Genomic DNA, 25,233 nt, shown 5'->3' on the forward strand with positions numbered 1-25,233 from the left:
ATTTCTTCTACATCCTGACAGTTTTCTGAAAAAGCTATGTTTCTGTGTCAGTGGTTCTTCGATTTTTCAAAAATAGCAGACCTACAAGCTCGTAGCGCACCACTCGGTGGCGCGCTACGAGCTGTAGATCTGCTATTTTTCAATAGCTAAAGCATAACATAATGCTAACACCAAAAGGGGTTCCCGCCCAAAATGCACTATATTTCAATATAGCATGGTAACATTTGTGACTCTAGTGGCTTGCAGACCTATGCAACCTATGAAAGATGTTATGCACTATTTACAATTATTATTACACTGTATGCAAATACTTGAAGCCTGAGGAGTTGAGCACAATGTACGTTTGTTTGTTACACAAGGTGACACCACTGACCCCTCATATGACCTCAATAACAAACAAGCAAATATTGTATTCAAAGTTTTATTTTATTACCAATGAAGTCCAAGTTAATACCATAATATAGATATGAGAAATGTACATAATTCACACTAGTTATCTACTTTATTTACAATACATCCTTCACCAGATAACAGACAAATGTGGTTGGTTTTGCAGAATAACAGATTTTGGAAATTATTTCTTTAGAAAAAATGTATTAGAGATGGACTGGAGATGTTTGCATGATCTCCACTGAATAGTGCATAGGAGGAAATACCCAAAAGCATCATTAGCCATTTTCTGAAAAGCCACCATCTGTTAGCTTACTATAACCTCAACAAGCTTTGCTCCCCTTAAAAATAAAACGGTACCAGCGCCAACAAATATGCCCTGCATTAATCGTTTAGTTTAACCCATTTTGGGCGTGAACCCCTTTTGGTGTTAGCATTATGTTAAATAGCAGATCTACAAGCTCATAGCGCGCCACCGAGTGGCGCGCTATGAGCTTGTAGGTCTGCTATTTTTGAAAAATCAAAGAACGACTGACATAGAAACATAGCTTTTTCAGAAAACTGTCAGGATGTAGAAGACATTTATAGAATCTGATCTCAGGTCAAAATGGGTTAAAAATAAACGGTACCAGCGTCAACAAATATGCCCTGCATTAATCGTTTAGTTTAAACAACAAAACCTGCACCAATGATTATTCAAATCTCCCAAATAAAAAAACTCCTATATCTCCTACAAATGTCAGTGTGAACTGACAATGAAGTACATCATCATATCATATCTCTCCACCCAGTGCTATACTGGCAGGGCTTGGTAGTATCGATGCAACAGTTATACTCGTTGATTTAATAAATTATACAGAATAATACATTGTAGTGAAACAACAAATCATGAGATTATTTGTGTCACAAAAATAGCAGATCTACAACAAGCAATGTCACAATGCAACTTGTTGTGAGCTTGTAGATCAGCTATTTTTGCGTGACACCACTGTATGACAAAGAATATAACTTACACCAACAAAATAAAAGAGAAAAAGAAGCAGGTTGGGTGAGAGAGACTTCACAGGTTTCCACTAACTTTCTATTGGCCTGGGCCTTGTTTATAGAAATACTTTCTCTGACTTTATCCTCTAGCATTCATGGAACAACTGTTTCAGAGCATGTTGGAAACAGAAGGAGATAAGGCCTACAGTAGAAATGAGTATTGGCTTTTGATATATTGCAGAAGGCTTCTGGTCTTAAAAACTCAACTTTATGCAAAGCAACCAAGTGAGGCTCACTGCGTTTTCATTTTATTAATTATTTTTTAAATGTTTTTTTTTGTGACTTTCGCCTTTATTTTAATTTTTTCATGGAGGGACAGACAGTAGGCTGACAGGAAATGGGGAGAGAGATGGGGGGTGACATGCAGTAAAGGCCGTCGGGATCGGGAGTCGAACCCGCGGCACACTGCCAGACTGGATTACCAGCCAAGGTGCCTGGACCGCTGAGCCACGGCCCAGGCCTTCATTTTATTATTTAATGGGAAGTCGGTGCACCGTCCTAACCAGATGTCGAACCAAATACAACGTGTATTTACCAAATACACTGCGTGTTTGGCCCCAAGTTTTCAAACACGAGACGACGGATGTAGTTGTTTGCACTTTGCAGAACTGAGCTCGGTGTGTAGACGGGGTTTTTGGTTCCGACAAGCCACGCAGCATTCTACGGGTTGTGTTCGGCCAACTCCCGAGCCTCCTGCACCAGCTCCGTCAGGGTGGAGAACATTGTGATGTCATTTGGCTGGAGACCCATCTTCTGGATCTGAGGCACAGATGACAGCGACGTTTAAGAGAGAGAATCATCAAGAATGATCAAGAAACGCAACACTTAAAGGGGCATTCCACTCATTTTCAACATTTTACTATGTCATTAATATACCTTAGAGCTGTTGTGTGGAAATAATAAAAAAGTCCACCCATTCTGTGTTTCCTAGAACTAGAGGTTTTTTCATAATTACAGTTCTAGGAAACACAGAATGGGGGGACTTTTTTATTATTTCCACACAACAGCTCTAAGGTGTATTAATGACATAGTAAAATGTTTAAAATGGGTGGTTTCCCCTTTAAGTGTCAGTGACTGAAGTGTCTGATTGGTACCAAATGTCAAGTCGTACCAAACTAATTGGGTTTAAGAATTATTATTTTAAGATAGCCTGAATCTAAATGATCTTGGAATTGTATGGCTAGATTTCCCCAATGTGTATCATTTTATAAAGTTTCTGTTCTATATAATTTTTGCATTTACTTTCTACCATTTGTGATGTTACATTATCATCATCATCATCATCATACTATAATTCAGTCAATGTCTGAATGTGTGTCTGTGTGTCTGTGTCAGAAACACCGCCGTATCTCCTCACTGCCTGCACCAATCGCTCCCACTTTTCACACAGGCATTGACCATAATAATATTGAGGTCTTAACAAAGCCCTTTTTCCAATTTAACAAATTATAAATGAATAATTAATTTATTAGTGAATTCAAAATGCAAAAACGCACGGGGGGACAATATCTCACAACGGGTAAGGACTAGTCATTAATAAACAACTAATATGAATCAGGTTTCTACCGAAACCATTTTTTATCTATATTGGCACAAACACATTTTTCTTTTACTTGACATGGCTGTCGGAGTTTGATGCCAGTCATTTATCGGAGACTTCCACATGATGACTTGTGTACATTTAGAGGGGCAAAACATAATTGGTCAGTCTCATTTTTGGTTAGTTCAATAAGTGAAAGATATCTTGTCATTCATCATTTATTTAGGTAACAGTTGTTTACACTACAGTGTTCAATTACCACTGAGATTGGAGTAAACAATTCACCAAAAGGCATATTTCATAAGCATTGGTTCTTCCAAGTTGGTAACTCAAAGAGTACGGTAGAAAAAAGTAACTTCGTAAACTAACTAGTTAGTTTCAAGTCATGTTTTCCAAACAATGCCCAATGACACCAGTCAAACGTCTGGAGAGCCAGAACTCTGGATGATTATGGGCTGTTTATGCCTGTTTGCAAATGGATGTGTGTGTGTGTGTGTGTGTGTGTGTGTGTGTGTGTGTGTGTGTGTGTGTGTGTGTGTGTGTGTGTGTCAGACTGCCACAACAGCTTCGTTCGCTTCCCGCGTTTACGCGTCTTACTTGTAGTATGATGATGTGGCTGTGGACCCCCATACCGGTGTGTGTGTGTGTGTGTGTGACTGTGTGTGTGCTCGTTCCTACATGCAAGCATATATATTATGCATGGTTGTAGTGTGTATGTAATGTGTGTGCACTGCACTACCTGCTCTCCCAGATATTCCACATCCAGTGCCAGCTGCAGGCGGATCTTGCTGTCATCTGTGAGTCCTCCGTTAGTTCCCGCCGTGGAGGCCGTGACTGCGCCCTTCCTGGCCTGCTTCAGTCGCTTCAGGCTCTCCTCCATCTTCCTTACTGAGCTCAGGACGTCCGAGATGGTCTCATAGTACCTACACGGACAGCAAGGGCATGCCGGGCAGGAAACATGAGTGTACAGACACTCAAAAACACTGGTTGCGCACTTCTCTTTACATTACAAAAGGAATATAATCGAGCATTTTATAATAGGCACAAAGAAAACGTTGTAATGCTAAACTGGGGAATGTTTCTGGGCTGGACTTGTGTGCCTAATTCTTGCTATCTAAAAGGTAAGGATGTCTTCTTTCACGTTAATGGTCTCAGAGTCTCGAAAGATCACAGGTACACCAAAGGTCATTCATGTATTAGCCTCGGGGACCGCTGGCGTTTTGTTAAAAAAAAAAAAAAAAAAGCCTGGGACAACGCCCAGGCTGGAGGCGGCCACATAGGTTGGTGAACCAATAGGGAGCTGGTGTCCGTTTCCAGCGCTAGTTTGATCTGCTCCTCTATGCCAAGAAAAGAGAGCGTTCTTTCAGGCTATTCATGTATGTATGCGCCCTCACACTACTAAGGGACAACAGTTTTACTCAACTCAGGTGATTATCAACAATGCCAGCTTAACTCTTACTCCGCTAGTATTTATTGAACAATTAGGATCTAATTCACACCAGCATTTTTTTAATTTGAGCTCTTATTTTGAAAAGCCACAGTTCAAGTCTACCGGAAGTAGCTTATCCTAGGACGCTCGACGGAGCCGAGACAGGCCTTGTTTACATGATCGATCTATGCCGGTGCACCGGAGAGCTCCACATCGCCGGCTCTGTGCCGTCAAAGAAACGCTGTTTTGACCAAAATGCCATCTGGGACAAGGAATAGGAGATACAGGCGATTGAAAGAAACGGATATAATGGATTATTATGGCGACGACGATCTAAAATGGACGATCCAGTGCTGTGCTAACAATAGAGCTAGCTAACCGGCTAACGTAAGTAACATTATGGCTCGATCGATCGAATGCACTATAAAAGCGCAATTGCCATTAATCTTCGGCAATGGCGTTAAGCGTCAAAAGCGAAATTAGGCTTCAATTGACAATAATATTCGGCAATGGTGCTATAGGAGTTAAGTTCCCATTTAGCAATGTTGCATGTTTTTAGTTTTTGCTATTTTGTGCGCTGCCGTTGACTGTGTGCAAGCCCACCTCTGTGTGAAGACCGACAGTGTGACTCGCAGCCATTCCTGTGCTGTCGAAGGAGTGACCAGTCCCGTTGCATCCGTCAGTAACTGATGTAATGGACGCAAGGCATTGTCCATGTACGCCGATGCACGCACCGGCTCTTCCTGCTCAGAGAGGAAATAAACTCAGTTAGGGCTGCAACTATCGGTTATTCTTTCGATTACTTTTTACGCATTTAATTTGAGAAAATATCTGAATGAATGAATGTTTTAAAAAAAATAATAACAATACAATACAAACTAAACATAAATTGTTCGAAAAGGAGTAGAAGTGAAGCATGAATGAAATCAATGAATCAACTTAAGGGGTATTTTATACATGATTAAGAATGAGGGGCGACGGTGGCTCAGGGGTAGAGTGGCTGGACGGTAACCGCAAGGTTGCCAGTTTGAACCCGGGCTCCCCCAGAGTTAGTGTCGAAGTGTCCTTGAGCAAGGCACTGAACCCCTAATTGCTGCTGATGTGCAGGTTGGTGCCTTGCATGGTTTCTGCCGCCATCGGTGTATGAATGTGTGAATGTAATGCACAATCTATGTAAAGCGCCTTGGATAAAGGCGCTATATAAATGCACCATTTACCATTTTATGATTGATTTATTGCAAAAATAGTGAAAACAGCAGATCTAAAAACTCTGTTTGTCAATAGTCTAATTAAAACAAATATTTCATTGAAACTTTTCACTTATAATGAGACCATACAAAGCACCATATTTGAAAACTTGAATATGTAGTGTACAGATGAAACAGGGATACATTTTAATCTATGATTTTATTACCTCATTATAACCGGGAAAGCATTTTAGATTTTGATGCGTTGGCTATTCAAAAATAGTAATGTAAAGATATACAAGCTTCACTGCAAGCTTGTATTTTAGAAAGATCTTGAAAGAACTACTTGGTTTGGAAGGCATTTGTAGAATCGGCCCGGTTAACCCATTTTGGGCAGGAACAACATTATGTTATAATTTAGCTATTGAAAAATAGCAGATCTACAAGCTCATAGCGCGCCACCGAGTGGTGCGCTACGAGCTTGTACAGTAGGTCTGCTATTTTTGAAAAATCGTAAAAATGTAGGCGCAAATCTTTGAATATATATTCTTTCAAAGTGAATGTTTTTAACTCGGGTCTAAAAAGGGTTAAATGATCTTTTTCTTTTGTATAATCAATTAGTTGCACCCCTGGACTCTCAGTTATCTCAGGGCAGCCTTCATTAGGAATTCGCTGCATGCAGGGATATCCATGTCAAGCAACAGCTGGCTGTGTTGAGAGAGCCACCACACATAACTGGGATCTATGTACACATCACAGCATCCGCTGAATAAACTTCAAATTCACTCAGCCTAGTGTTGTCCTATACCCTTTCCATAAGGGTTTTCCATCAATAATGTGATTTGTGTTTTTTTTAAATAAATAAACAGCTATAGTGTGGATTCTGTCTGAACACAAACATTAAATGCCATTGAGCAAATCGGCATCTGTATGTCGGTGGGAACCCTTGGCCAATAAGGGACCACCATTCTTGATGATGATGATGTACGATGATTAGAGCCCCCCTCACTTCACACGGGTGTGATTTTTTTATCCCACAATTTTGTACCCCATTTTGTGACCCATTTTTCACCCGGTGACAATTGTCTATGCTGTAATCCTGGGCGCTACTCTCCCTCCCTCTCCCTCAAATGTTGATTCTGTCAATATCTTGCAGTTGAAACAAAGAAAGTGTATTCATCCCGTCGGGATCGGGAGTCGAACCCACGGCACACTGCCAGACTTGGACTACCGGCCAAGGTGCCTGGACCGCTGAGCCACGGCCCAGGCCATCTGTGCCACTTTCTAATGACAACTGCTGGGGTGCACACACTGACCTTATTGGTCCTGCGGTAAAGACGTGGTACTTCAGAGGCACTCTTCAAGAAGCGGCAGCAGCGCTCGGTCAGATGCTGGGTCATCTTGGCGTTAAGAGTAGGAATACTGCCCGACAGACAAGCCTTAGAGTCTGACAGAGCGTCTGGGCATGGAGAGAGAGAGAGAGAGAGCGTGAGTAAACATTAGGTCTGTCAATCGTTTCCATTCATCTGCAATAAATTAATCCGTTGAAAAATAGCTAGAATTGCCGATCTTCAAGCGTCGTGTTGTGAGCTTGTAGCCTAAAAGGACAACATAAATGTACATCCAATGCACTAGTAAACATACGGCAGGCACCAGTCTAGTAATTCATTACACTGCATGTTTCTGCACAAAGAAACAAAATAAAATGGCATACATCATTTGAAACAGACTCATAGCATGTCATGTAGACAGCACAATAATTGCATTGTATGTAGTCATAGCACTTCATAGTACATAATACATAGTATAGTATATATGTATAGTTTATATGTAAAGTGTCATTATATAGATATGTTCTAGTTAGGTTCTTAGCTTACGCATGTTTCATGATAAATGCATTTTATATATGTGATGTATTCCCATGCTTTTTTTGTTCTTGCTTAATGTAAATCGCTCTGGATTAAGAGCGTCTGCTAAATGCCTAAATTGTAAATTGTATACTAATCTACGAGGCCCAGGGGACGTTTGCCATGTGATGTGCACTTGTGTCCAATAGTACTTTCACACTGACTGTGTGGGGTTGGCTTACCTTCCACGACGGTGACGTTTTTGAAGCTTATGGCCTCTAGCCTCCGTCTGATCATCTCTGACAGCACTGGGATCTAACAGAGAGCAACAGGCACACAGTCAGGCCGGTAATACATCGACAAAGAAATTGCTATCGAATGGGACAGAAATAGAATATATATCTCTGCTGTCTGGAAGAAACCACCTAACTCCAAAATGTTCATTTTTCAGGAATTGAAAAAAGATCCATCCAGCTTAAGTGGAGTTAGGAGGTTTTTGTCGAAGCGCTTTTTAATACTTTTCATTGGTTCAATATTTTTGTAAGCAACACACAGACGTGTGTTCAATAGTACTGATTTATGGGGGGGGGGGAAGATGGCTAAACGGCTGTTTGAGGATCCAATGGAGTTAGGAGGTTTTCGTTGAAGCACCTTTTAATACTCTCCATTGGTTCAATATTGTTTTAACACACAGACGTAAAGGGTGTTCAATAGCATTGATTTATGGGGGGGGGGGGGGGGGGGGGCAGGAGTTAGGTGTTATTTTCCGGACAGCAACGAATTATGTCACTTGTGATCAGTTTAGATTAAAGAAAGCACTCTAATGATGGGCATCAGAGCAGGAACTTCCTGCTTCTCATCGTGGAGACTGGGATTCATTTTTACAATTACAAATACATGCCAAAAACACGTCCCCTCGCAAAATACCGGAATACATTACTTACATTAAATACTTTATAGTGACACATGGATGTCACGTAAAATGAGTGATTGTGTGTGTGTGTGTGTGTGTGTGTGTGTGTGTGTGTGTGTGTGTGTGTGTGTGTGTGTGTGTGTGTTGACCTGCTCCTGCAGCTTTTGGATATCAGCTGCGATGTAGACCAGCTGTTTGGTAGAGAGGGAGGCGGGACTTCCGCCTTCGCTGCCGGCCTCGTCCATTGACGTTCGGCTGGAGGTGGAAGAGGCGGAGCTGGGCAGAGGCCTTATTGGCTCCTTGGGCACATCAGGGGTCGGAGTCTTTGTCAGCACCTATCAGAAGAACGCCGGTCAGGATGAAGACAAGGGGCGGCGGTGGCTCAGGGGTAGAGTGGCTGGATGGTAACCGCAAGGTTGCCAGTTCGAACCCGGGCTCCCCCAGAGTTAGTGTCGAAATGTTCTTGAGCAAGACACTGAACTGAACCCCTATGTTGCTCCTGATGTGCTGGTTGGTGCCTTGCATGGTTTCCGCCACCATCGGTGTATGAATGTGTGTGTGAATGGGTGAATGTAATGCACAATCTATGTAAAGCGCCTTGGGTAAAAGGCGCTATATAAATGCACCGTTTAGAAAACTTACATTTTGGGCAATGTTGTATATTATCACATTTATCCTAGCCTTTATTTGCTATGGGTGAGGGGAGTGATAAATGCACCAAAAGGGTTATAAGCCCAAGGGCTGATATCTGATGAACCAGTAGCTAACCAAGGAGCACAAACTAAAATGCCACCATGTCACTGTGAGAGAACTTGCTGCAGAAGCAACCCATACATTTATAGATGTGTATGTATGATATCAATATAATAAACCTGGATCTTGCTGAACTCGTTAAGTAAATTTAATTTCTCCTACAGAGAAACCCTTTTGTTTGGTTGATATTGGAGTTGTATTGAGAATGTAGTGTACTAAGTGACTCTAAAAGCATTCAATCCACTTATAGAGGGTATGCGTGCGACATCATCGTATCTGGAAGTTATGCGGGAACGCCCACTGAGTGGCAAAAAACTACTTTCTGGCCTCGACAGCCCATTCATCCAAACAGAAAAGTCCTGTCTGATTGCATTAAACAATGTTAAACTCACCAACATTGCAGCTGTACGAAAAGCTTGAATTATCCTCTTTCTATCTGCCAAATTTTTGTTTCACAAAAATCCACCATAGAAACGTTATGAGCTACTTTCTGTCAGGAAATGCCCTGCATTTGATTATTTTTCTAAGTGTCAGAGTTTGGAAGTGCTTGTTTTCAATAACACAACATTGTGTTGCCTCCTGCATTGTGACATTTAGAAACAGGTGGTACGCAGGACGGTTGAGTGATTTCCAACGAGCGCTTCCAAACTCCAACACTCCATGCTGCTCAATGTTTTGCCACTCAGTCTAGATGAGGGGGGCGTGTCCTGATGGGAAAATCATGCATGTGCATACTCTCTATAGTATTCATCAGTTCTGCTCTTGTATAATAACTGTTAAACTGTCCATTTGTATCTGTCCTGGTGCTGCTTGTTGGCACATGGAGCTGCAGTACTCTGAAAGGACCACTTCACCACTTTTCAATATATCTTCATATAATTGGTCCTCACTAATATTCATGATAAAATGGCACGATTTTTTTCTACTCAGTCTGTGTCTCATAGGAGGGCTGTGGGCAGTTTATAAACCGTCTTCCAGTGACATCATCATTAGGCAGATTATTTTATTTTTTACAAAAATGTTTAGATTTTCATTATCGTGAGAACGATGGCTTCCATTTTCGCATTGCAACTTTTCAGGACTAGAAAGCCTGCAGTTTTTATTAACTTGTATTCCCCATCGATGATGTCACTGGAAGACGGTTTATGAACTGCCCACAGCCCTCCTATGAGACACAGACCGAGTAGAAAACAAATTGTGCCATTTTTTCATGATTATTAGTGAGGACCTATTATATGAAGATAGGTTGAAAAGTGGTGAAGTGGTCCTTAAAGGGTGCTGTGCATATTATGAAGAATATTCATTAGGGTTGTAGATTACCTCATTGAGGAAGACGGCGTATCGCGAGTAGAGCTGCAAGGTGAGCTTCCAGAAGCGGTGGGACAGCTGTGAGAGGTAGATCTTATCTGACCAACACCTCACGAGACAAGACCACAACACCTGGGACACCTGGAGGTGGTACACACTGTCCGCTGGATGGACAGATGAACGGACACACACACATATCAGTTAAAGCAGGTGGTGGTGGTGTGTGACTAAATTGGTATTCAAACAGTGAATGGGGGTACAAAGGAATTGCATGAGGTAGGGTGGTGAGACGGAAAATAAATTAACAGTTTGACGGCCGCTAATTGTTTAATCCAGTGTTCCACCGCGCGTAAAACGCTATCCCCGACATTTGTTTAATGCGTTTATTTTTGCCGTTTTAAAATAATTAAAAAGAAACAGCGGATTTATCCGGGACCTGATGACGAGGCCGGCGCGTTATGATGACGAAACCGGAAATCAAGTCATCATCTGGGCTGCTAGGGCTTCTGGGAAATTGAGCTCAATGTAAGTGGACGGGGGGTTTGTTTGGACTACAATGCCTCATGGAGGCGGATCCTGTAGCGCATTGTAATGGCCGCTGGTGCTGATGATCATAACATTTTTCGCAGGATTTTCGTCGTTGAAAGCTGCAAATACTTCAGCGTATGCTCTAAAGGTAATAAAACAATCTCGGCAGCGTAGAATATTTGATTAAATATCGGGTAACGCGTTTTATGGAGTCAAACTGTTAATATGGTTTTCTTATATTTTGGCAGAGTCCCCATGAGCCCCTCTTGGCGGGAGGGATCACAGGGAAAACGTTTGAATACCATTGATGCAGATTGGAAATGCTTATACCTTGTGCTGCCTCTAGTCCATCACTAATGGCATTCTCTAGACTCCCAGCTATCTCCTTGTACCTGAAAGACAGGAGGAAGCCGGCCAGAGAGAGAATGAGAATGAGAGAGTGAGTATGTGAGAGAAAGAGAGAGAGGGAGGGGGGTTTGAGGGATAGAAGGAAAAGGACATGGAGCAGCAGTGAGGGTAGAGGTTTTATAGAGGGAGAAGCAGGTGGAGAAAGAAAGAGAAAAAGAGGAGAGTGTAAAAACGATACAGAAAGAATGAAAGTCAGGAAAGCTAAACAAAAATGTTTCTATAACAATCAGTGACGGGGCTTAACCCATTTTGACCCGAGATCAGATTCTAAAAACGTCTTCTACATCCTGACAGGTTTCTGAAAAAGCTATGTTTCTGTCAGTGGTTCTTCGATTTTTCAAAAATAGCAGACCTACAAGCTCGTAGCGCGCCACTCGGTGGCGCGCTATGAGCTTGTAGATCTGCTATTTTTCAATAGCTAAAACACCAAAAGGGGTTCCCGCCCAAAATGGGTTAATATTGTACTCGTTGTGAACACTGCATCTAGGCCTGTCACAATTGTTACATAATTGCCTAATCGCAAATATTGAGATAACTCTTGTATCATCATAAGAATCTTCATATATTTTCAAACAGTTTAAAAAATGGGAGGGAAAATAGTGGTAATATCAGATCTACAAGCACAAAAAGCGTGAGTTTGGCGATCAGCTATTAATGAATGATTTTAGTTATTAAATACTACAGTGGGATCCCATATCTTTGTTATAGTAGACTATTTGAAAATAGCAGATCTACAAGCTCATAATGTGGCACATCACGACATATTGTGAGCTTGTAGATCCGCTATTTTCAAATAGTCTACTATACTGAGGAAGTGGTTAATGCATGTTTTTTTATAATAATCAAAATCTCCAAAGTAACTAGTAACTAAAGTTTGCAAATAAATGTAGTGGCGTACAAATACAATATTTGACTCTGAGATGTAGTGGAACAAAGTAAACAAAACACACATTAACAACTTCAGCCCTATACACAATTTGGCCATTTTAAAATAGCCGATCTACAAGCTCACAATCACCATGGTGCGATGCATTCCGAGCTTGTAGATCTGATATTTTCAAAATATTTTTATATATAAAATATATTTAGAAGATTTCCTTCTCTTTCTCTCTCTCTCACTCCCCCCCCCCCCCCCCCCCACCCCCGTGATATCTCTCACACTTTTTTGATTGATTGAAATATGTATTAACAGTTTGCAGAATTACAGTACATTTCAAGCACAAACTCAATACAAAGACTGTTAACTGTGAGTGGACAACCCAATTAATTGAAAATAATAACTTTAATAATTGTGTTGCTTCTTTGCACCGCGCGTCTCTGTCTCCACAAGCCCACAACGCGTCGCTGATGCTACGCGGTGTAGGCTTGTAGACCCTGCACTTCTATTAAAAGGGTAGACAATAAATAAATAGCGTGTGACCGCGTGTGGGAACCGATAGAGAGAACCGAAATGTGCCACGTGAATTAGACTAATGCATAGCTATTTGTTCTGTCTGAGTAGTACCAGCAATCTACAGTAAACAGGCAGATTCTTTTGAGTTTGTTATATCTTCCCTGTGAAACCTTTGTTTACAAAGCTTAAGAGCCAAACAGAAATGTATTTTCTAGTTCTATTCATAATGTTCACAATGTTCAAACACAATCTGTACCAATAACCAAGTTGGAAGGAAGATACTGTGTTTTACTGTGCAGGATGTTTGTGCTTGTATTGTGAAATGCAGGGTACTTACCTTCGTCATGACGCACATTGGTGTATGCACATGTGGGCTGTGTCCATCAGTGTGTGTGTGTGTGTGTGTGTGTGTGTGTGTGTGTGTGTGTGTGTGTGTTGGCAAACAGTAAAAGACAGTGTCCAGATGCTCTGTGCATTCTAAAACTCAACAGCCATGCACGTCAAACCAATGGCACCCTCTAGTGGCATAGTTCAGTATTTGCCTCTTACAAGTTTTCACTGCTACTGAAAAGATTTTTTTTCCCCCATACTCATTGAGTGAGCCTTTGTCCTTTAGTTCTAGCACGTGAACATTGTCAACATACAGCATGCATCAAAATTTGCGCTTGTTCTATATAAGCCGATATACAACTGTCTTGTACGTAGATTTGTCTTCCCCTGTAGTGTCCATAGCGTATACATTTCCACTTGTGGCTGATTGTTGCGAGTAGAATTGTTTGGGGTGTGTGTTTGTACTAGGAATGAGTTTGTGATTTAGTGATGCACCGAATATTCGGCCTATTCGGTTTCGGCCCGAATAGGCAGAAAATATATCACCGAATAGTGTATGCAATGAATGCATTCAAAAGAGCTGAATAAATGTTTTATGGACCCATAATAGTGATTATTATTTAATTTAAGTTTTGCCATAACCATTTCTTTTGCCATAAATCAGGTAGCTTGAATCCATTTTGGGCGGGAACCCTTTTTGGTGTTTTAAGCATTATTATACTTTAGCTATTTAAAAATAGCAGATCTACAAGCTCATAGCGCGCCACCGAGTGGCGCGCTACGAGCTTGTAGGTCTGCTATTTTTGAAAAATCGTGAAAATGTGGCGCAAATCCTGACAGAAAACTGTCAGGATTTAGAAGACATTTTATAAATTTCGACGTCAGGCCTAAATGGGTTAAGGTACGGCCATGGTAGGAAAAAAGATATATAATATTAATCATATTCGGGTATTCGGTTTTCGGCCAACTGTTTCCTATATTCGGTTTCGGCCAAGAATTTCCCTTTCGGTGAATCCCTAGTTTGTGTGTTGTGTGTATAAACTAGGATTACTTTAGTTTAGTTTATTTAGGATCCCCATTAGCCGTTACACCTGGCAGCAGATATTCTTCCTGGGTTCATCACAAGGATGCAGTGCATAATGCATAGTGTGTGTTATAGAAACATAAAAGTGAAATGGCCCACCGTAGCTGAAAGTAGACAGTCAGGTTCCAGTGGTTGTGGAACCTCGTATAAGAAGGGTGAACTCTCAGCCTCTTGACGCTCGCCTGGGAATTGCACTGGCGCTCGTACCTCCGCACAAACTCCATGGTCACATTGTACCGCTGGACACACACACACACACACACACACACACACACACACACACACACACACACACACACACACACACACACACACACACACACACACACACACACACACACACACACACACACACACACACACACACACACACACACACACACACACACACACACACACACAAATAGTTAGGCTGACATACCGTATGTACGTATGCGCACACATATACACAAATGGGGTTACAAGTTACAACATATTATGCAAAAACCACAAAACACAATACACACACACATACAGTGTGGCAGTACCTCATAGAATATGTCGGGGTTTCCAGCATTGAAGAGATAACTCATCCTGTCCTCTATCCCTCGAATGATCTCCGGCCACACAGAGTTGACCAGGAAATCATAGCCAGGAACGATGTCTGCTTTGTCACTGTGGCAAGAGGGGACATCAACACAGAATCATGTAGCTTCAGAGGGCTCTATACCTGCATAAAACCTTTACATCCACACAGAATCATATAGCTTCAGGGGGCACTAAGTAGTCTTGCCAAGCCATGAGGCCGCCCATAGGGCAGGAGCCTATCTCCTGTTTCTGTAGCGTGAGGCAGCTTGATGTACAAGTACACCCCCTAGACATGACGCTAGTATGTCGCAGGGACTTACCCCCAATCCAACCCTTGATGCTGAGTGTCAAGCAGGGAGGCACTGGGTCCCATTTTTTAAGAGTCTTTGGTATGACCCGGCCGGGGATTGAACCCCGACCTCCCAGTCTCAGGGCGGACACTCTAACCACAAGGCCACTGAGCTGGTCTTCAGAGGGCTCTATACCTGCATAAAACCTTTACATCAACAACAGAATCATATAGCTTCAGAGGGCTCTATACCTGCAGAAAACCTTTACATCCACACAGAAGTAGGCAGAATACACCCATCTTGAACATGACACTCTTTAACACAATCAGCGCCGGGATTCCTTCAAAATAGAAGCTCTGGGGTGCCGGGAAGACATGGTCGCTTTTACTCTGTAAAGATTGGATTGCTTTTGACGTGTGGGCACGTCGGTTGGACTGAACCAGTTAAGAGAATAAAGTCAATTTGCGACATTACAAACAATGGTTTCTGACATTGTGTGGAAAAGAAGCAAACAAATTCAGAGGAACAAGACACATCCTGGTGGCTGTATGCGTGACCGCACTTGTCTACACAACTAAGAGGAGGCACTTTATAAGTGAGGCGGGTTTAAAAGTAGGATAGAGACTTCGAGAGCTACTTGAGCAATGAATATTTTTGTCAAATATGTTCATATTTGGCATTTGGTTTATCATTGTACAGTGTACACTCCAGATCTGGCCTTGGTACAAAACATTTTGGCCATCTTCAGACAATGATCACGACAGCTTGGTTGCATGATAGTACATTCAGTACCTGGATATGGCCCCTCCGGTCACCTCTCTGAGCAGTCGACAGTGGTGAGGAACAAACTCCAGCAGTCTGGAATACATCAGCTGAAGACCATTAGGGCTGGACTTCACCAGGTCTTCCACAATCACCTACCAATACCAGAACAGAAAGGAAAAAGCGGTGGGAGAGCTGTGAGAGGTAGATCTTATCTGACCAACACCTCACGAGACAAGACCACAAAACCTGGGACACCTGGAGGTGGTACACACTGTCCGCTGGATGGACAGATGAACGGACACACACATATCAGTTAACCCATTCAGGCCTGACGTCGAAATTGACGTCATTTTCTGAAAGATTTGAGGCACATTTTAACGATTTTTCAAAAATAGCAGACCTACAAGTTCATAGCGCGCCACTCGGTGGCGCGCTATGAGCTTGTAGATCTGCTATTTTTCAATAGCTAAAGTTTAACGGATACCAGAACAGAAAGGAAAAGAAGTAAGAACACATGAAATGAGACTCCACAAATGGAGAGGTCGTTGAACCTGCACCTACCATTTTGATTCAAAATAGACAAATGATATATAAGTCAGTGTTTGGTTCTTTGCTTCTTGCTTTATTTCTTACGCAGAGAAGCACAACAGAAACACAGCTTGCTCATTAGTGCACAGGCTGCTCAGTGGACAGCCCTGATGAAGACCAATTAACTCTATGGTCTTCTTAACCCATTACAGGATTAATTCATCTATTTATCGCGCATTGCCAAGGTTTTATCGTGCGCAACCCTTATTTTGAAGAGCCATCCGTAACCGGATGTTACAATGACAAAATGCTGTGTGTGGCGTCTTGACCGGTTGTTGTTCTCTCAGTCGGTGATGAAGAATCACACCCGTGTGAACTGAGTGGTGTAAGGTCTTGTATAGCCTGATCAGCTGTGGTCTGACATAATGTCTGACGTAATGAAATCACACCCGTGTGAACTGGGTGACCGTAGCAACCATGCTCATTTTTTACGAACAGACAGACAGACACGTAAACTAACAAAGCCAGTCGTAGGAGTGGTTTACACCACTCAAAAAACCCGACTGCGAGTATCACAGCGCCTGCTGTCAGCCGTTGAAAAACCTTGTTTTCACCAGAAACGACATTCAATACGCCGATTTGGAGATACAGGCCTTTGAAAGCAGCACATACATGTAGAGTGCAAGTGGATGCGCGCGCATCTTCGAAATGGCCGCGGCTACTGTCCCACTTTGACTGTTATGCTAACGAGAGGCGGCTACCGATGCGATCCGATCAAAACATGGATTAAAGAATATACTGTATACCCTGGAAAACGTAGACTACGGTTCTGGCTGGGCTCCGTGTTGTTGGCATCCTTTCAAATTATGTAGCCACTAAAGTTTTTTTTTTTTTTCTTAATATACACGTTCCTTTATCATACCTGGGACCTTATACTGCATGTACCTTGCAATGTCAAAAACAGTAAGCCCAGCTCTAATTTTGCATTGAATATTATCCGCTCGGCCTTCCCACCTCATCTCTAATATTACATTATATTCATCACCAAACAAACAAAGAAAGTGCACAAACGTTGCTTAAAGGAGCATTCAGTGATTTGGAAAACCCCCGGTCCGCCCCGGTAACAAGACGTGCACATGCACGCACTACAGTGGAGTGACACACGACAGGCCAACAGCACACACACCAAGGCCCGCCCCCGCTCGATCATGATTGGTGGAAGGCCCCTCTCTATCCTGATTGGATGAAGACTTTGCCACCTAGCCAAAAACGAAACCTATGGTTTTTTGAATCACTGAATATACCTTTAAACAAAAAGGAAAATGCATGCAACATTTACCTGGTCCATGTAAGGCTTGACCAACACCTGTCCCACCAAGGTCTCCGCATCTCGGGTCTTGTCTATGGTGGCGTATGTCCTCAGGCAGTGACGCACAATGTCCACATTGGACGTCTGCAGCCCCTCGATCAGCAGCCCCTCCAGGGACGACTGCAGCATGGAGGTGATGCCCGCGATGCGCTGGACCAGGACAGAACCATCAAACACTGACTGAGGTTCCATAAGGCACAATAATGTGAAAAACATAAAGATGCTACTAGTGCCTAGCCATTCCTTTAAGCAGGTATAGTGAATCCAGGTGTAAGCATTGAGGCCTTATTGATTTTTATACAGTAGTCGCTTTGAGATGTACTGTAGTTACTTTGAGCATTATGATAGCAGCATGGACTGCACTAAAATAGGGTGAATGAAGTATTAGGAAGGTGGTGTGCATATATATATATATTATATTACATATAATATATATGCTTTTACACAGTGTAAAAGCAAGCAGGAGGTCATTATTGTTAGACCAACAAGGAATGTATTTAGTATACAATCAGTAGTAATACATCAGTAGGAAACTGCAGAGGCTACTTTTTAAATGTAAACCATTATCCACTGATGGAGTGATGGATGGATGGTGAACTGGCTGAGCGATTGATTGACACACTTACAGGTCTGACTTTGTCCAGAAGGGGCATGCCTTTGCTCTGTACAGCATGGAATTGAAGCTGATTAAATTCTGTAGCTATCCTCTCCAGGATCTGACCTGCTAACAAAGGACTGCACACACACACACACACACACACACACACACACACACACACACACACACACACACACACACACACACACACACACACACACACACACACACACACACACACACACACACACACACACACACACACACACACACACACACACACACACACACACACACACACACACACACACACACACACACACACACACACACACACACACACACACACACACACGTCCAATTTGTCTTTCTGGCTACCGAACCTCCAAAAAAGGAAACAAACCCGACATAATATACAGTACAACAAATAGCAGTCAACATTCTGCACTGGATGAGGGGAAACATTTCAACACATTCCTGGCTTTGACAATCACGTTGCTGACTTCCATTCAAAATGACTGGTGGTGGTTTGTAGCTTTGTATCTGGCAGTGGGAACGAACAAGACTCTTCCATTGTCCATATATTCAGCTGCATCGATGATCTTCCAAGTGACCAGTGGTCACTTAGAAGATCACCTAGGCCTGGCTCACACGGTCACAACAGATTGTTGTATAGCTGATGCATGAGACTTGTTTACTGATGCAAGCTTGCAATGCATTTCCAATGGAAGTCACATGGTTTGACACAACATTTTTGTTGTATGAGGGGGAGGGGGGCAGTCGAAACACAGCCGAAAGCCATACAACAAAAATGTTTTGTCAAACCATGTGACTTCCATTGGAAATGCATTGGGGCAAGATGTAAACAAACCCTTTGTTTACATCTAGCATCCAACAATGTTGTATGCTAGATGCGAAGGTGTGAGTGAGGCCCTAGGCTTCCGTACTGTTCAGCCAGCTTAGCCGTCTACCTGCTGATCTCCAGCGTGTTGGACTCCTTGGAGTTCTGCGAATGCAGTATCTTTTCAATCTTCTCCACTGACCGCACCACCTGGATCAGCCTGAGTACACACACCTTGGGAAGACAAGAGAGAGAAAATGAACAGTGAAACACTTGATAACAGCTGCTTGCTTTAAACCAGAGGTATAAAAAGATATAATGATGACAATATATATGGAGTTATGGACCCAAACCTTCTTCTCGTGCAGGTCTTCCTGTTTAGACAGCTGGCTGTCTATGGCTTGAATCACCTCATGCACACAGGTCCGCAGGCTCTGCAACAGAAGATGTATTGTGTAGGCATATAACGATATATCGTATATCGATATATATCGATATTAATCCCGACGATATGAATCAATTCATTGAAATAAAAAAATCGCGATTTTCACAAAAGAATATATATATATATATATTTTTTTAGGGGGGGCTAGTGTGTGATGTGAAATGTGAGCTTTAGTCATATTCCATCATATTCAAGTGCTTTTGGAGAGAAATGATAGTCACTTTCAGTAGTAGAGCACTGTAGAGGGGAGCTGTGTGTGTCTGTGCCCAGGTGATGATGGTCGTTGATACTCATCAAGGAAGGCAATTATGTTTCTGCACTGTCAAAAGTAATGCTACTTATTTTGCAATGTAGTTAAATAAAAAGGGGGGAAGATAAATTATATAAAATTAAAACGGTAATTTCTCATTAAAATATATATATTTTTTAATATTGTGAAAAATCGTATCGTGATACGAATCGTATCATGAGTTGAGTGAATCGTTACATGCCTAGTATTGTGCACACACTGTGGCACAAAGGAGGAAAGGCCAGTAAACCCACACAGAATACATACCAGCACTTCCTCTCGTAACTGTCCAAGTGGTACCGACAGCTGGTTGAGGACTTTGTCCATCCCGACCTGAGAAAACAACGTAGAAGGAGGAGGGGAATTTTGCATTACCTATGAAGAAGTATTAGGTCTGCACAGCGGTTCAATAGATCTTTATCAGGAATTGTCCAGATGAAAAGCTGGTTTAAATAAAGCCTGGTTCCTAATTGATGTTTTGCAGAGAAAAGACATGCCTCGCTCCGGGCGACATGCTGTGATGGAAAAACGTTTACCGTGACATGAAATGGGAATTTATAAATCAAACCAATCGATTCAGTGTAATGCAGTATACCATACACTTTTGTAATGTTTTTTGTCTAAATAAAATGTAGGCCACATGGGAAATGTGACAAGGAAGTTAAATTCCAAGCTGAGATCGCTTTCTTCGGTTGAAACTGTGCGAGGCGACTGTGGCTCAGGAGGTAGAGCAGGTCGTCCAATGATCCATGGGTCGGCGGTTCGAATCCCGGCTCCTCCTGTCTACATGTCGAGGTGTCCTTGGGCAAGACACTGAACCCCAAATTGCTCCCGATGTGCTGGTTGGTACCTTGCATGGCTTCCGCCGCAATCGGTGTGTGAATGTGTGTGTGAATGGGTGAATGTAATGCACAATCTATGTAAAGCGCCTTGGATAAAGGCGCTATATAAATGCACCATTTACCATTTGGCCACATAGGTCAGAGGTTCCCAACCACCGGTACACGGACCGGTGCCAGTCCGCGAGACATGTGCCACTGGTACGCGAGAAGGGAATCCCTAGTTTTCCCGTCGTACTAGCCAGTTCTCTCGCTCCCCTACCTATGGCATAGGTAGGGGAGCGAGAGAACTGGCTAGTTTTGACAAACAATGTAAGGGCATGCATATTTACCCCTCTTTTATCGGTAGAAGGTTTTGAGTATAGTAGTGAGCAAATGGTGCATCCTGTATGTTGGGACTAAAATTGCCTCATACTCTGCCAGAATGATCTTTTTGTATTTTTTGTATTTTTTTGTATTTTATTTCAGTTAGTTGATTTCCTTAATGTACAATTTGTGGTATTTGAGTGGTGTAAACCACTCCTACAACTGGCTTTGTTAGTTTACGTGTCTGTCTGTCTGTCTGTCTGTACCAAAAAATGAGCATGGTTGCTACCACACGGGTGTGATTTGTTAGTTTACGTGTCTGTTCGTACCAAAAAAATCACACCCGTGTGAACTGAGTGGTGTAAGGTTTTATATAGCATGATCAGCTGTGGTCTGACGTAATGTCTGACATAATGAAATAAGGTAAGGTATTATGTAGCCTGATCAGCTCTGATCTGACGTAATGAAATCACACCCGGATGTGATTTCACAACTGGCTTTTTCTGTGCAGAGAAAATGACCACGGTTGCTACGGTCATCCAGTTCACCCGGGTGTGATTTAATTACGTCAGAAATTATTTTGAACATAGCAACCATGGTCATTTTTTTATGCACACAAAAGCCAGTTGTAGGAGTGGTTTACACCACTCAAAAATGAGCATGGTTGCTACCACACGGGTGTGATTTCATTACGTCAGACATTACGTCAGACCACAGTTGATCAGTCTATATAAGACCTTACACCACTCAGTTCACATGGGTGTGATTTTTTACATTGTATTTCAGACTTATATTTTATACATGAATGTTGCGTACTGGTGTTGTTGTTTTGTCCTGTATCTGTTCTGTAATTGTTGTCACGTATCTGTTGTTTGTCCTGTCTCATGTGCAAACTTCAATAAAAATACTTGAATAATAATACTCTGCCAGAATGGGCCACAATAACCACTTACCAGGTTGGTGGAGAGGTTGACAAAGTCGGCATAGTCCTTGTTGATGAGCTCCACCATGGCTGTCTTCAGGAGCTTATAGTAGAGCTCCAGGTCCTCTCTCATCTCCTCCAGCTGGACCTGCTTCCGACACTCCGCCACAAACTGGTCAACGTCAAAGTCATCCTGGACGCCAGCGAGATACAGAGACAGTGGGACAACAGCACAATTTAGGCAGGTATTAACGTCTGGGTTTCCGAGGCTAGGCAGGTTGGCTTGTATGACCTAACCAACCACTTTGGACGTAGGGTCCCTATTCTGCGGTATATCATAAAAGACAAAAGTAGACAACAATTCCCCAAAATAGGCAAATATTTGGCAAAGATTTACACCATTGACAAACAACAAAGTGTATTATTAAAGGCTTTAAGTGAGGGGGTTATTATCATGTTAATAGGGCATGCAAACCTCACACCTTGGGTCAAAGTCAAACATGGACCATGTCTAGTCTTGGATCAAGGCTATCATAAATGTATTTAATCGAGTCTGACTTTCACTTTCTGGTAGATACGATAGCAAAAGTCAGATTTGATTAAATACATCTATTCTATGTTGAATCTAGAGTTGCAACACCAAACATTGACATACATCCAAACAGAAAAGTCATATCTGATTGTATTAAACAACGTTAAACTCACCAACATTGCATTGCGGAAGTTTCATAAAAATCCACTGTAGACATATATTATATATTATACACAAAGGACCTTTGGGTTATTTCAGACGAGCACTTCCAAACTACAAAAGTTCGAAAAATTATCACCTGCACAGAATTTCTTAACAGAAAGTAAGTCATACTCATGTCTGCAGTGGACTTTTATGAAACAAACACTATATGCAGATAGAAAGAGGATAATTCAAGCTTTCTGTACAGCTGCAATGTTGGTGTGTTTAACATAATTTAATACAATCAGATAGGACTTTTCTGGTTGGATGTATGAGCTGTCAATGGTTGGTGTTGCAACTCTAGATTCAACATATATATTTTTTTTAAATAGTGTTGCAAGATGTGGCTACTGGCTAAGCTAGTCTTGGTCATGTTTGTCAGGTACATGTAACATGGATGGACCATACACATGGACTGACTGACACAGGAGGAAACATTGGACAGACAGCAGACAACCACAGTAGAGTTCCAGGATGTACAGACTGGGAACTCGGATCCCCAATTAATGTTCATTCATTCATTTAATACCCGAAAAGAGTCCGTCGGTACCGACGTCCCAAATACAGAAGGTAAAACTAGGGTCCCGAAAGGGGCTACGAAATACAAGACCCTGGTGTCTCTCACAAGACAAGAGACAACCAATTGATGTGCTGTACCACCAACCAGGTCTGTAGAAAGACAGCAGGTAGATACACCATCACCACCCACAGTGGCACAGCTAGCCTGACTGTCTGACTTAACATGTCAACTAACGTCTGATTTGTGTCAAAAACTGTAGATATTAACTATATTTTAACTAGACTTTTTAAGAGTAGTCTGCATATACTTATTGGCATTTCGACAGACAGGACTGCTTCGTAACGTTAGCACTTGCTAATATCTGATTTGTGCTTGCTGCTACTGACTGGAATAATTTAACTTTTATTTATTTTTAGATCTCACCTTCATAAAAACGTCTTTGTCGAAGCACAAAGAATCCGGTCCTTTTGGCAGATTCATATTTGATACGTAATAATAAGATGTCAAACAGACGGAGCAGCTGTTAGCTAGCTGCTGCTACTATACAGCTCTACAACAGAGAGGAGGAGCCGCGGGGCTTCTTCCGCAAACATGGCAAGAGCATCAAATGAGCGACAAGTAGAGCCTGACGTCAAATCCGGTCTCCAATGGAACGTGTGCGTGTGCGTGTGCGTGTGTGTGTGTGTGTGTGTGCGTGCGTGTGTGTGTGTGTGTGTGTGTGTGTGTGTGTGTGTGTGTGTGTGTGTGTGTGTGTGTGTGTGTGTGTGTGTGTGTGAGTGTACGCGCGTTCACATAAACTTCATGGTTCTGCTGTTAATAACATTGTATCCGGAGGTTGTGGGTTCGAATCCACCGTGGTGTGGGGAGGAATCAATTGTGGAGAAAATGGGGGGAAAACATAATTGGCTACTCTAAATAAAATATAATATGTGTATCCAGTCTTTTTTGACATGTGACCTCACTATTATTATATTTACTATATATAAATTGTGTTATATTATTGTAAATGTTTCATTTAATGTGTGCTTACAGAGGGAAGGTGAAAGGACATACTAGGTGAATTCAACTTGAATAGATGGTTCTGCTGAGAATAATATTAAGAGCCCTATTTTCGCATGCTACTGTATATACCCCTTATTCCTAAACTTCTTAGCCTTTTATTTTACTATTTTGAAAACATTTTAAAATTGTTCAACAAGCTAGTTTAGGAATAATATGGTATAGCACGAAAATAGGGCCCTATAAGTGTATCCATTCTTTTTGACATGTGACCTTATATTTACTATATAAATAGTGTTGTCCCTTATTGGCCAAGGGTTTCCACAGACATACCAACAGACAAACCGACTGATTTGCTCACATCTAACTATAAATGCATCAAGTCTCTGTGTGTGTCTGGAGTAGGCCTACATTAAAACTAATTGGGAAAAAGAGTTGGAGATTACCATCACTACAGAGGAATAGGTAAATATGTGCAAAACACAAATTACGTCTACCAACTCAAGAATGTGGAGAGAATTCAGTTGGAAGAACCTAAAATTAAGTCAAGACAATTGAAAACAGAACAGCCATGCTGGAGACAGTGTGGCCATAAGGAGGCGGGCCACGCTCATATATTCTGGATTTATTGCTGGGAAATATCCCTGAAGAGTTTCTAATACATGATAAATATTTAATCAAGATCCTCTTAGCAACAAGTAAGAAAGCGATCACCCGACACTGGTACCAACAGGACCCACCAACGAAAGAACATTGGTGGGTCCTGTCCATTCCTCAGTAATGGACATTACTGAGGAACTGTATGTTATGGAAAAACTAACATTCATACTTAGACTACAAGAGGATAAGTTCTATAAAAAGTGGGAAAAGTGGGATCTCTTCTTTCAGCCTAGCAATAATGTATGAGGATTTCAATGAATGTATCCTGTAATATGAAAAATGCAGCCTTGTTTTTGTTTTTTTGTTTTTTCTTTTTTTGTATTGTCTTTTGTTTGTTTGTCTTTTCATCAATAGAAATTAACTGTGTGTGTGTAATCCACGTAACTCAGGAACCGTTCCCCCCACCGA

The 25,233-nt window shown here is 41.9% G+C and overlaps 1 protein-coding gene across 2 annotated transcripts; it reads right to left on the reverse strand.

Annotated features, from left to right (window-relative positions):
• Positions 1-407: 407 nt before the first annotated feature.
• Positions 408-23,741, reverse strand: cog2 (component of oligomeric golgi complex 2). Of its 2 annotated transcripts, XR_013790913.1 has the most exons (19): positions 23,590-23,741; positions 21,945-22,106; positions 20,114-20,179; positions 19,466-19,546; positions 19,243-19,346; positions 18,300-18,408; positions 17,644-17,823; positions 15,804-15,928; positions 14,682-14,808; positions 14,254-14,393; positions 11,270-11,331; positions 10,424-10,575; positions 8,500-8,685; positions 7,680-7,752; positions 6,907-7,049; positions 5,007-5,146; positions 3,714-3,897; positions 1,145-2,193; positions 408-1,111 (listed from the first exon to the last, which is right to left on the reverse strand). XR_013790913.1 is itself a non-coding variant. In XM_079511705.1 (18 exons), exons 1-18 carry the CDS (start codon positions 23,644-23,646, stop codon positions 2,095-2,097), a joined length of 2,190 nt encoding a protein of 729 aa, XP_079367831.1. In that variant the 5' UTR covers positions 23,647-23,741; the 3' UTR covers positions 408-2,094. The 2 variants fall into 2 exon arrangements, 1 of the variants encoding a protein (XP_079367831.1); XM_079511705.1 differs by having other exon boundaries at positions 408-2,193.
• Positions 23,742-25,233: the final 1,492 nt, after the last annotated feature.

The sequence above is a fragment of the Electrona antarctica genome (genome assembly GCF_951216825.1).
Source record: "Electrona antarctica genome assembly, chromosome: 10".
NCBI classification, from domain to species: Eukaryota; Metazoa; Chordata; class Actinopteri; order Myctophiformes; family Myctophidae; genus Electrona; species Electrona antarctica.

What these genes read in the sequence shown, in the direction of transcription:
- cog2 (XM_079511705.1), bottom strand. Translation starts at nt 23,646, where the DNA reads ATGAATCTGCCAAAAGGACCGGATTCTTTGTGCTTCGACAAAGACGTT. An exon ending in AAGACCTGCACGAGAAGAAG is followed by an intron (nt 19,347 to 19,465) that starts GTTTGGGTCCAT and finishes TGTCTTCCCAAG; the next exon opens with GTGTGTGTACTCAGGCTGAT. An exon ending in TCAAGCCTTACATGGACCAG is followed by an intron (nt 15,929 to 17,643) that starts GTAAATGTTGCA and finishes TGGTATTGGTAG; the next exon opens with GTGATTGTGGAAGACCTGGT.